Source organism: Semicossyphus pulcher, unplaced genomic scaffold, assembly GCF_022749685.1.
Source record: "Semicossyphus pulcher isolate SPU_LCO1_2020_fin unplaced genomic scaffold, fSemPul1.0.p SCAF_13, whole genome shotgun sequence".
NCBI lineage: Eukaryota > Metazoa > Chordata > Actinopteri > Labriformes > Labridae > Semicossyphus > Semicossyphus pulcher.
In genome coordinates this window covers 18,364,677-18,377,419 of record NW_027211637.1, presented here as the reverse complement: position 1 = coordinate 18,377,419, position 12,743 = coordinate 18,364,677, and the positions used below count along the sequence as shown (strand labels likewise).

Genomic DNA, 12,743 nt, shown 5'->3' with positions numbered 1-12,743 from the left:
ATGCAATCATAAAAGAGATGTTTTTATGAATGGTGCCCTGACAGATGAATGTGAGCTTACAACAGCAGAGGAAAGAGCTCTCTCTCCTCACCGGTACCGATCTGGGACGATATACATCACAGTGACGGCCCAGGCTCGCTCTCCCGTGTCTCATCTTTCTGCGTAACACAGAAAGACACGCATGGAAATGCACAGGCACACAGATTCATTCTATATCCTTGAAGTGTTTAGGGTCCTGGTCTTTCAGCAGTGGTGGCGACTGGTGTTGAGGTGAGACTGTGATAAGAGAAACCAGTGAGAACAGCATCCCTGTCCTCTCCGGTTCCCTCTCTGGGCTTTGATTTACTCAAATACTAGTGGCCTCTTAGAGCAAGAAAGTTTGTTAACTTTACCAAGTATACCACTCTTAAGCTGGGTTGAGGAGTGCAGAGTGTGGAGGAGTGTGGAGGAGCACGCAGCCAGCTGGGAATCGCTGTAGGTTTCCCAGCTGGCTGTGTGCTGTAGTTTAGTGGCTCGCTGTCTTTCTTGTCTTTGTGTCTCTGTAGGAGCAGGCCTTGTCACCACGTGCGCCTCCCATCAGAACAGCTCCCACCTTCCTCCCCACTCAACAGCCCTGGATCACAGAACAAGCAGAAGTACCCTTCTCATCAGTCTCTCTTATTATTTCATTCATCCACCCTTTATTTAGATTCTTCCTTATTTTACCATATTCCCTTTACCTTTCATCATTTTTAGTCCACTCCCTTTTCTCTTTGTCGTGCTGTCCTCTTCCAAGTCTCACCTCATCTTACACCATCTCTTACACAAACTAGCAACGCGCTAAGATAGCTCGCTCTGGGGTGTTGCTAATGGGCCAGATCCATTCAATTTTATTCTATATTTAAGTCTATGTAAGCGGCTTCATCATAAGTCAGCTGTGTGATGACCAGCCTTTCTGCTTAAAGGAAGCAGGGGGCTACTCAGCCTGCATGAAGGGAGCTAAAGTGTCAGCTGTTTTAGGTATTTTAAAGTGGGGGTATTATGCTGATTTCAAGCATATTTCACTGATACCTGTGGAGTAGCTTAGCATAATTTACAGTTCTCATTTTTCTCACACTGGTGCTCTGTGCAGGCCCTCATACAGCCTCTGCCTGAAACGACTCAGTCAGCTCTGTCCCTTTAAGAAACCCCGCCCCTACAAGCCCACTTTCTTCTGATTGGCTGGCTCTCCGAAGCCTGCTGAGGCTGAAACCAGGCATTCACAGCAGCCTGCAGACTGAGCTGAGAACCCTGGGGATTACTCCAACATACTTTTACCTACAGATTTGAAACTTCACCCACGTTTAGTCTGGACATCCAACATTGTAAAATGTATATATCTTAAAATGTGAAGCAGCATAATACCCCCTCTTTAAGCTTGCTATGCAGACAAGTTATATAGCTACTTGCAATAGCTGCAAAGTTGTTTCATTTTGTTTCTCAAAGTTAGAAAAGCAATGTCTAAGTTAAACCTGATGTTTGCACAGCTGAGTCTCTACCACACAGCGAGGCACAAAGCTTATTAATTAAACATATTTTAAACATATATTAAACATAACATTATATAGCATTGGAAATCGGCTGATATGAATAGCCCAGGTATCGCTTCTTGGACCGAAAAAGTCACATCGGTGCATCCCTATTTCTGCACCCCCCCCTCTGCCATTACTCATCCCCCCTTCTCCCTGCTCTCTTTGGCTCTTTCTTTCTTTGAGAGCGAGCTCTGATTGGTCAAGCTCTGGTTGAGTCAGAATCACCCTCTAATGAGCTGAACCCTGCTCCCACAATTAGAGAAATCTCACTTAGAATCAGCTTTGTGCATTTTTTGGCACCAGTAGACCGATGGCAATCTTGTGCTAACCTCAGCACAGAAACCTCCCTGTGTTAGTTTATGAGTACACTTGATTTCCTTTGTGGTTCTCTATCTCGCTGTGTTTGTCCTTCCTTAAAACAATCTGTAATCTGTCAGGTATGTGAGTGTTAAACTGAATCCCATAACGTTGTCTGCCTGCGTTTATTTTTCACCCAACGGCTGTTTGGTGTGGCGTGTCTGTCCAGCAGACAGTCGGCCTGGGTTTCCCTGAACGAGGACTCGTAAAGTAGAGCTGGGTTATAGTTCAATATTGTAATGTATCATCGAGATAAAGGGATTGTGACACATATAACAATGTAGTGAATCACTGAAAGTCTCAGTTTTAACAAATGAAAAGTTATAGCCTTTATTACAGTAAAACAAATCGACGTGGTATAATGAAAAAGTTACACTTTTCACGCTGTGATTTTGAATAATGAGATCGCTATCAGGCTATTAATTGTGTCCACATTGCTCGCTCCTTTGAAAAAACGCATGTTTAAGCCTCATGTTGCGTTCAAAAGAACGCGTGCTTTCAAAGCACTTTTGAAAGTTCTGATAATATACAACAAAGTGCATAAAAATCTGTTAGATTTGCTCATATGCAACAGCAACATAAACATTGTTCTTGCATGTAGTCTGCATGTGGTTGGTTTGTGTGTGTTGCTTGAGAACAATGTTCTTAATTTCTTTCTCTCTTTGAACAGTTTTGTTATCAACAAATATATCAGTGCACTCAATGATGACTAAAAGGTTTTCATAACAGATGTCTGCTTGTGTTTCTTTGATTGTCAGATAGAGCAGCTGAAGCAGGACCAGAACAGGAAGGAGACAGAGATGCAGGCCCTGCAGACCAAACTAGAAACCCTGACCAATCAGAACTCAGACTGCAAGCAACACATCGAAGTGCTAAAGGAGTCGCTCAGCGCCAAGGAGCAACGCGCCAACACGCTGCAGACAGAGGTCAGTACACGCTCATATACACAAATCCACAGATGTGCAAACACACACTTTCACCCGTACAGATGCAAACACTTACCATGATGCACAGAGCCACCCCAGCTTCCTGGAACCCACTTGTAAAGATACACACGGCGTCAGATGGATGAGGCCGTCTGAGTGTAGATAAAGTCTGTAGATCGCTACAATAATAACAGAAGGAAGGGCTATAATATGTTTAGGCTGTTTGCAGCTTTCTGTGGCTTTACAGGGATTAAAAAGTGATTCTATTTTAGTGTAGAAGTTTCCTGCTGTAATCCTCCTTGTTGGCTTTTAGTCCTTTGCTTGCTTGCTTGCTTTGATGTTTTGCTAATTCATTAAGACTTTTTTTAATCAGGGGACAACAGAGAAAAACATTTGCTGCTGCGATTAAAGCAATGAAGATCAATGTGCCTCTTTGCTGATGGTGAAATATAGCCTATCTTGCATGATCAGATGTAAATGTTTCGACAGAGGTCCTCTCAACCACACAAATGCAAGGACCACATACGGTGAAACCTTAAAAAGAACAACCTTTTTTCTTTCTCTGCCCAAGTTTTTTTTTCACTTTCTGATGAGGTAGGCGGAAAATACGTCCGTGCGTGTGGCTCCTTTTGTCCACCCGGTCGTTGTTCGTGTGGGCGGGTCGGTCCTGCAGAAGGCAGGAGAAAGCTGGCAGCTTTTTCTTCTTCATCTTTGAAGTTACTCAACTTCGTGGTTCTAATGATTTTATCACTGCTGTTGGCGATGGAGGCGGGTTGTATGTAGAGACACAGAGGTGTGTGTGTGTGTTTGGTGGGGGGGGCGGCAGCATTTAGTATTTTTCTCCATCACTCTCTCGACTTGGAACTGATACTTTAGATCTCTTTGTGTAAGGCAGTTGAGAGGCAGCCTGCTAACTATGTCCACTCATCATTACAGGAAGCAATTTGGGCCAAAATTAGGCCTAATTGTACATACATGTGCAAGGAATTTTGGCCCTTGCAGTTGGCTGAATACATCATACTTAAAGGGATTGGTTTTCAGTGGGTGGTTCAGTGTGTGTAGATGTTTTTGTTTGTGTGTCTTACTGAAATGACAAGTAAAGATAAGTGTGTGGGTGCATGTGTGCCCTTTTGCCACAGGTGTAATGTTTTGGCGAGACCACGCAACATTTCTCCTCTATGCACCCCTCACCTCCATCAAGAGCCTTCTACAATATTTGATTACAGAGAGAGAAAGGGAGGTCGGGGCTCTGCAGACCATTGATAACTCTTCAAATTCCACATATCGGTCTCACAGCAGATGAGTGTGGGAAAAACTAATTTTCTGACTTGCTGGAACCGATCACCATTGATGGCTAGCTCATGTTTTCTAACTATGTTTTATGTTAACTGTTGAATGTCCCTTAAATTCAGTCATACAGTAATTCAGCTCAACATTCCTTAAATTCCAATAGAAGATTTTTTTTAACAGGTATTCTTATTATATTGATTTATCAAAAAGAATAGGACCGCTACAGGGGATGGCTAAAGGCACCCATGAAACATTCCACCGGGTTGCCGTAGTGATGGAAATTTAACGTCACTAAGCAACGATTTGTAACTTTATAACTCTTACAACGGCTTGTTCTGCTTCTTGCGAAAACCGCTACATGTCTATAACAAACAGGAAAAACGGTAAAATTCGCAGCTGTCTTTAACAAATATATTATACATCCATAAAACTACTAAAGGTAGAATCGAATACAAACAAAAAGACAGTGTCAAATACGGTAAAAAACGTATAATTACCTGCTTACAATCTGACATTGTACGGACTACGGCAAACCAGTCTTTCTCCCGTAGTAGACAGCTGAGCTACAACGACAGGAAGTGAGCACAGTGGAGTGCTGTCCCTTCAACCGTCGCTGCTTAAAGTCCCTATTATATAGAGATTACACACTTCCATGCACCCAATTTAAATGAACATAATTATTCTATTATTAGTCTATTATATCACTTTATGTATAAACATTATATAACTTTTGAGTTGAGGCTATAATTGTAGTCACCTGAGCTAGTATGTGTCTGCCAAAGTTAAAATGAAAATGATGCCCCTTGAGTGCGCAGATTGTGTGTGTCTGTGTGCCATCGATGTCTGTTGGTGCATTCACATACTGTATGTGTGCATGATATTTAATCATGTGCGAGAGGATGACATCTAATTGACTAAAATGCCGACACTTGGCACGTCACTGCGCTGTGTCTCTTCTCTCATTGGCTACTGCAGCGGGCTGTAAACAGATCCGACAGTCTAGATTACCACGCACACACACAGTCACAAACGCGCAAAGATACACACAAAAACACATACACTGTCAGGGCTGATTGCTGGACTCTAATCTCCGGTCTTGAGGAGTTTTTTTTCCTGCTATTGAAGTGGCATTTTTCCGTCGCTTAGGAGAGGCTAGGGTTTCCAGGACTAAATGGGCAAAGCAAAGGATGAGTAAAGATGTTGAGTGCGCTTTAGGCCAGCATTCCTTTACTGCCTGTCAATCATTTGGCGAGGAGGCAGAGCCATTCTCACAGGATCCCCTCCTCCTTCCATCATCTCATATAATTATTTCATATCCTTTCAGCCCCCAGATTTCTTTCTGTTTCACCCAGTCGGCCATCAAAGCCCGACCCATAGACATGAGCCTGTGTGCCAGGTGGGTCCCATCATGAATGACAGTGACGGTACAGTAGTCCACTCCCACAGAGACAGACTGCTGTCTCCCAGGCCTCGGGAGCAGCTTCATCTCTAATAGCAATTGACATCAGGATGGGTCTAAGAGGGGGCACCGAACAGAGCAGGCACTGTGAGTGTGGGAATGAGAAAATGGAAGTGTATTTATTTGTCAGTCAAAGTTAAGGACAGCTTCCAAATGGCTGTGATCGCATACCTCTTCAGATAACTGGAAATTGTGGAAAATAATGAGTGCACGCTTGTGTGTGAGTATTGTGAGTTTGCTGCTGCCCACGTCTGTGGAAACGTAACCCTTTAATACAGTATTATGCACGGTATGTGTATGCGTCTTTTCTGCCCCCGATCAGGACAATGCGGGGCTGTAACTATACTCCAGTAGATCGGGTAACCTATCAGAGACCTTCCTGCATATTTAACCAGCCAGCAACGAGGGAACAGGCCATGACCCAAGTGGAATAGAGGCTTGCGTGCATGTGCTTCGACTATGTTTAGTTTTCTGATATTAAAATACAAAAAGAGGCCAGATCAGAATGTATTAAAGCCCCCCACCAGTGAAAATCAAGCATTTAACTTTGTAAACATCTCCATGTGGTGTTTTTCATGTGCTACAAGACATATCAGGGACAACATAAGCAGTCATCTCCACGGCTGGGCCTGTCTGCTTTTAAACTGCAGTGTACCAAGGACAGGCTGAACAACACGTTTTCAGATCGGCAGGTTTGTGACGTCACAAACCTAAGGAGCCAATGCCGTTAATGGACACGGTGACGCTATGCATATCATTATGTGCAGCCTATGGCAACCACTTCGGCGATACGCTAGCCAACTGTAATTTTTGCAAACTCACTACTGACTACTAACGTCACTACAAGTTGCCACTAAACGATGGCAGAGATGTATTTTGTTTTTGCGACTGAGGGGGAATAGTGGGCGTGGCCTATGCAGATATAGGAGTTTTTAATGAGGGAGAAGGAGGAGAAGACTTTTACAAGGTAATTAAACATATTTTGCAGAAAAAACACATCAGAAACAATTTATTATTCTGAGCAGTGTTCAGCATGACTGGAGCTGCTCTTTAAGACATGTGGGACTATTTTATTCTGCTGCTGCTTGTCACACTCGGTTTCTGTGATGACAACCGACGAGATTTATTTACTCTTCAGGGGACAAAATGACTTTTGGTTGGAGCGAATTCTGAACTGATTTGTGAGTCGGGGACAAAGTAACATTAGTTCGGATTTCATTGACTCATGACCATGGTAACGTGGTTTGGCGTACGAACACAACAAAACACACAATAATGACGGAACAGTTCCTCCTGACAGGAATAAAGTGCGACATAAATAAGAAAAAATCTGTAAAAGATCCCTCAAAAAGGCACTTCATTTACATACATTATGTATTTTGGCTGATTGAAATTTAATAACAAATTAATTTAAACAGTGACTGATGGTAAAATATGTCTTTGGCAGGTTTTTTCCCCTGTTAAGCCAATATAAATAACTTCTTGGCATTCTCTTTGTGACCTGTTATTACTGCGTCTGCTGCAGCTCTCAATCCATGAGCGTCATATAATATGAGTAATTAACTTGCAACAAATCATGTTGTATTTAATTTCTTTGGCAGATATTAGTAAAGGTTTTTATTTTGTGCAGGTTGATATGCCCTGAATAACATATTCATCACTCTCTGCAGGTGGCCAATTACTCACACAGGGGAAACCCAGACCTGAAGCAGGTTCAGAGTTCTTATGTCAAAGTCTGGAATCAGCCGCATAAATAACACAGTAGTACAACATTTGATATTTTGTTCCTCTCTAAATGCCAACAGAAGTGTTGGTAGCAGCGCGGCTTTAATGTACGCTCTGCGATGTGGCAACATGTCTGTGTTTACAGAAAGCGCCGTGCGGTAATTCAGTTTAACTTTCTCAGATGTGACCTCAAATATCTCATGTTCTCTTTCATCACCAGCGCTCGCTGCGAGCCTGCCAGAAGACCTCCGCTGAGTTTTGATTTTGAGGTCGAGGTGTAATGACTTGAAGAAGATATAAATGACTGAAAAAGGACTTGCTAACATCAACCATTATGACAGTGATGAATAGGGAAAATAAAGACGAATCTGGGGCGGGAGAAGGAAACATTCAGGGATGGATGGAGCGACAGGAGGAAGTTAGACGTGAGAGAATGGTTGATGGATGTCGAGGGCTGTGGGCTTTTGTCAGTGAGTGATGTGATGGTACGGTGTGCTGAGGTCCCTGCTGGACTGTTTTTGTTGATCTTTCCTTGTTCTTTACTGATTAATGGTTCATATAGGTAGTGAGGCGGAGACAAGATGTGGTTACACTCCTCCCTCTTGCTGTGTTCTCACTCTCTGCCTTTCTTTCTGCCTCATTCCCTTTCGCTCCCTCATTCAATATTTTCTCTTTCGTCCTACTATCTTCCTCCATCCGTCTTCTCACCCCCCATTTTCTTGCCTCAATCCCCTTCTCCTTCGTCCATTCTTACCCCTGATCGTTGCGTATGAAACATTAGACGAGAACTTGATGAACACATTAAAGCGAAACAGTGAGTTGTTCGGCATAAGCCGTTCCCGTTAAAGGCTGAACACCAATTAATAACTTAGCCTGTCACGATGAGTTCAAACCAGTGCACACCAGTTGTGATATGACCTCATCTGAACTGCGCTGACCACGGTCACCACTGTCAGACCCAACAGCGCGCTCGTAGGTTCCCGGGGCGCTGCGGTTTGGGATGCAGTGCGAGTAGCAAAGCATCGGGGCCCCCCAGAACAAACATGGCACGGTCCAAAATAAAGCCCCCGCGAGTTCTTCAGAGGCCATGTGGAAAAGCCATAAAGTGGAGTTATAGGGGTCAGAATGGAGATGAGATATTTAATGGTTTACACAGGAGACAAGGTAAACATGTGTGGATACGCCGCTACTTGTGCATGCATATTAGTAATTTCGTGGGAATGCACATGCTGCACACTTGATGACGTTACAGGAAGATAACTTTCACTTTATCCTGCATTAAGGCCTTAATGAAGTGTGCAGGTGCTCAGTATCTATGTGTCAATTTATAATATTTGTGCACATTTTGAAACCAAACAAAGACGCAGAAAGTTATGAGGATTTTGCTTGGTCCGCTGTCCGTCAGCGGCTGGTTAACCACTACGCAGTGAGGTGCTGAAAGGGAAAGCCAGAGACAATACCCTCCTTTGTTTCTGTTCTGACCTTCTCTCTCTTCAGGGTCAACTTGCTCTGCTCGGACCACTTTAACCTCTAATTTCATGTACATACAGACACATGCACACACAAATCGAGCCACGCAACGCCACAAGAATACAAATGAAGTGTTTTCATTCCCGCTAACAGAAAGGTCAAACTTTGTTAATGGTCAGCCTTTCAATAAACCTGAAAGATTGGAGTAGAAGCTTTTTCAGTCCAGCACATTTTATTTGAAGTGAAACAATATCTATGAGGTTAAAGTGCTGCGTTTAAGCTTTGTGTTTTTGGAGTGTTAACATCCATTCAGAGAACAGCTCCTTTTTGTCCTCGTTGGTTTATTTAAAAAAGGGATACAATTTCTAGAACATTTAGTGGATGAATCAACTGACAGTGCTTTGCTAAGCACTGGTATTGGCAGGTCACTGTGCAGCCCGTGTCTCTGTTTCTTCTAATGTGGGCTCATGACGCGACTAAATAGCAAATGTGGTAGTGAGGGAGAAAGTAAAGAGCTCCGTTAAACTTGTTTTAAAGCTGCCCTGGCCATGCCACTATTCATCTGCTAATGTCATTTTAGTTTAAAGGTATAATCTCAAAGATTTTAATGTAAATAAATGTCTGTTAAGTGACTATTTATTGAAGAATGAGAAAAAAATCTCAAGGAGCGCCCAGTTAGAGACGCGTTTTCCATCACCCAGCAGTGGTTGGTCTGCCAGAGAGGGTAGGCGGAGCTAAGCGGCTGCTTTTCCGGTCTCTGCAAGTGTTGCGAGTAAACAGTAATCTACTATGGCTGTACAAACAAAGAAAAGATCGATGACTACAGATACAACTTCAAAAATAAGTGAAAATCCAAAGAAAAAGAAACAACATTCGTCGCTCAGATGAAGACAAACAGTCTAAAAAGGAAGCGACCGTCAGCGAGGAAAATCAAGAGTTACACCCAGAGCCAACCGTGGATGTCACACAACACTGCAACACTGTCTGGATATCTGGGAAGTGTGCTCCTGCAATTAGCGTTTATCGCCATAGGTGCTGCCAAAGAGAATGAAACAGATCTTTGAGATTACAACTTTAAATATTTGATCTATGATGCCAAATACATTTTACAGGAGAAATGCGAGGGCAGGATGTTCCATGTAGGGCTGTCACGAATATTTTAAATTTGAAAATACAACCGAATTGAAATAAAAAATTGATATTCGGTTATTAAAATTAAAATCCTATGTGAAAAAATGAGCAATACCGCAGCTGTCTCGCGTGTTCTCGTATGTCCTCACGTGCACTCACTTGGTTACGGAGCATCTTTGAATATGTTAGTAATTAAATTTTGGCTCGCTGAAACAAGCAAATCAAACTGTGTGGCGTGTGGTAACGATGGCGGAGAATTCAAATCGCTGCCCGGCATAACAGACAGATTATAGGTATGCTGATTTTTTAAACAGCACAGCTCGCTCGGAGCGCTGAATGTTCGATCTACTGTAAACTAATTATTTTATGTATATTTTATATATCTATGTTGATCTTTTAATCATGCTTGCTTATGTTTATATAAATGTATCTTTGTAGTTCGTCTCTGGTTGTATTGGTGTGCCCTCTTGTGGACATATCGCGCAAAAATAGATGTGTGTGTTTCTTTAGAAGGAATAATCAAACGTCATATTTGACAGCGCTAGTTTCTTGTATATATTTTCGCTGTCATTCTGATCCACTTTGGGCAAATTGTTCCCAAAACAGTGAAAAGAAGCCAGCCATGCTGATTGAGGAAAAGTAATATTTGGAACCTTTTTGGCTTGACACTGTAGATGGAAAAATCCTGCGTAGATGTGAAACACTTCACACATTTCTGTGTTGAAAGTGAGGCGGCTAAAACACCACAAATGAAGGTAACCCTGCTGATTCTCCAATATAAAGTTTAATTATTGACCTTGGATATATTTGACAAAAATCAAAGAAGCCTCATTTTCTTGAGACTTTCTGCAGCTTTCAGCAACATGTTGCGGCCTTGATCACGAGGGTGTGTTACACAGACCGGCAGAATGCTTCACTTGTTGATTGAGCTGAAATCAAGCTGATAGCAGGCATCTACTGTACACTGCAGACCACATGTTTGCCAGAGCGACCGTTCAGTGTGGTTTGACAGGAAATGGATTCCCTGGAAACAGGATGTAGCAACTGGCGTGCGCTTCTGGAAATGATCAGGAAAAATAATCAAAGAAGGAGCAAGTGTTAATGAGGGGGAACGCCTGTAGCGTCTCTTCCTTTATATGCGTGTGTGTTGCGCGTATGTGTGTGTGCATCTCTGCCTGAGGAGGTAATGATGATAGATGGAGGGCGAGAGAGGGATTGAGGCAGCTGTGCGCGGTGAGGGCGAGTGTGATGGTACTGGGGGCGAGTCCCCTACATGTTCTGTCTCATATATCTATCCTCTGGTACAATACCAAAAGCATGGCATGATTGACTTTCATGCTTTGGCAGAAAACATTCATTCATTCTGTCGACAAAGATCCTTTTGTTAGCGGTTCCTGGGAGTTCTTTTTGAGTGCGTGTGTTCATCCTTGTCTTTTCTTTTTACATCTGTTCTTCCCCATGTTCCCTCTGTAGCCTGTGGGCAGACAGCTGCGCTGCTGTGGTTTCATCCGCAGATGTCGGAGTGTACAACGCGACTTTGCCCCCATCTCCACCTTGCAGTCCCTGCTGTGAGGCAGTTTACATCCGCTTGTTATCCCGAGAAGGCCCTACGGTGATCTCTCCTTTATGCGATTCCTGATCAGAGCTTTGACTGCTGCTCTATCCCTTTGATGACACACACCTCAAATGACAACCAGCCTAAGACCCAGGACAGCCAACGTACCTCATTTCCGCGCAGATCAGACACCCGGTGTCGTCATGTCTGGTGCGGCCAGCTCAGGTGGAGAGGAAATCTCCTGTGTGTGAACTTGCTTGTATATACAGTGTATGTGTGACTGTGTGTGTGAATGAGAGAACCCTGAATCAGCGGAGGGGCTTTTCCCCTCACTCTGTCCGCTCGACATTGCAACTTCCCCCTGCACCTGTGCACACACACACATACTGTTAATACTCACATGCATGAATGCAGTCATATGAAATAAATCACACTTTTGTCTGTAGGCTGTCTGACCTCACAGACCTACAACAATGACCCTCTGACATCTAGTGGAAGTTTCTATTGCCTCATGAGGAAACTATGGATCCTTTAACTCCTCTCGCATCTTTGTTCGTAAATGATACCCACAGTCAGACGCTTATACACCAACTATGAGGCGACACATTTTATATAATGTCACCTTTGGACAGTCTTTAATAATGCAGGCATCCCTCTGAATCATATGGAAGTGTTTTGCTTTCTCTTTGATGCAGAGGATTCAATTAAAAGTAGATATCTGAATGATTATAGCTGATACGGGAGACGCATCATCTTAAAATAAAACAGCCTTCCGCCTTTGAGTGATACAATCCAGACTTGGCCACATTAATGGCGAGACAAACATGAATTAGTCGAATATTATTTCATAAATTTAGATGATTCATTTCACAGTGCAGGCCCTTAAATAAATTAAGTCTGCTGTGTTTACACAGGCTTGCTGGACGTCCTGCAGCCAGAGAAGTCTCACACAGCTGTGAGCAGCGCACATGCAGTCCAACAGAACCACTCGTGGGATTTTACAACTTTTGTGGCGCCGTTGTCGCCTGAAGTAACAGTCAGACAAAAGAACATGTAAAGCGCACGGTGTGAGTGTAAACGTGTGCATGTTTGAAGGTCAGATAGAGCTGCAGCGAGAGATCATATAAGGTCAAACTAGGACCCAACTGTGCGAGTGAGAGTGCAACTGTTAGTGTGTGAGTATGCAAGAATTGGTGTGTCTCCAGGCCTTTGCTGTGGTCTCCCTCAATCATCTCCTGTTCTGCCGTTTTGACTGTGGTCTTCTCATATAGTTCCCGTGT

General features: G+C 43.2%; 1 protein-coding gene across 1 annotated transcript in view; it reads left to right on the top strand.

Moving 5' to 3' along the window:
- LOC138590158 (ERC protein 2-like) overlaps positions 1 to 12,743 on the top strand; it is a 156,533-nt gene that overhangs the window by 20,093 nt on the left and 123,697 nt on the right. Inside the window, exon 7 of the mRNA XM_069660734.1 lies at positions 2,666 to 2,833. Within this exon, the coding sequence (XP_069516835.1) occupies positions 2,666 to 2,833 (168 nt within the window). The remainder of the gene's footprint in view (positions 1 to 2,665; positions 2,834 to 12,743) is intronic.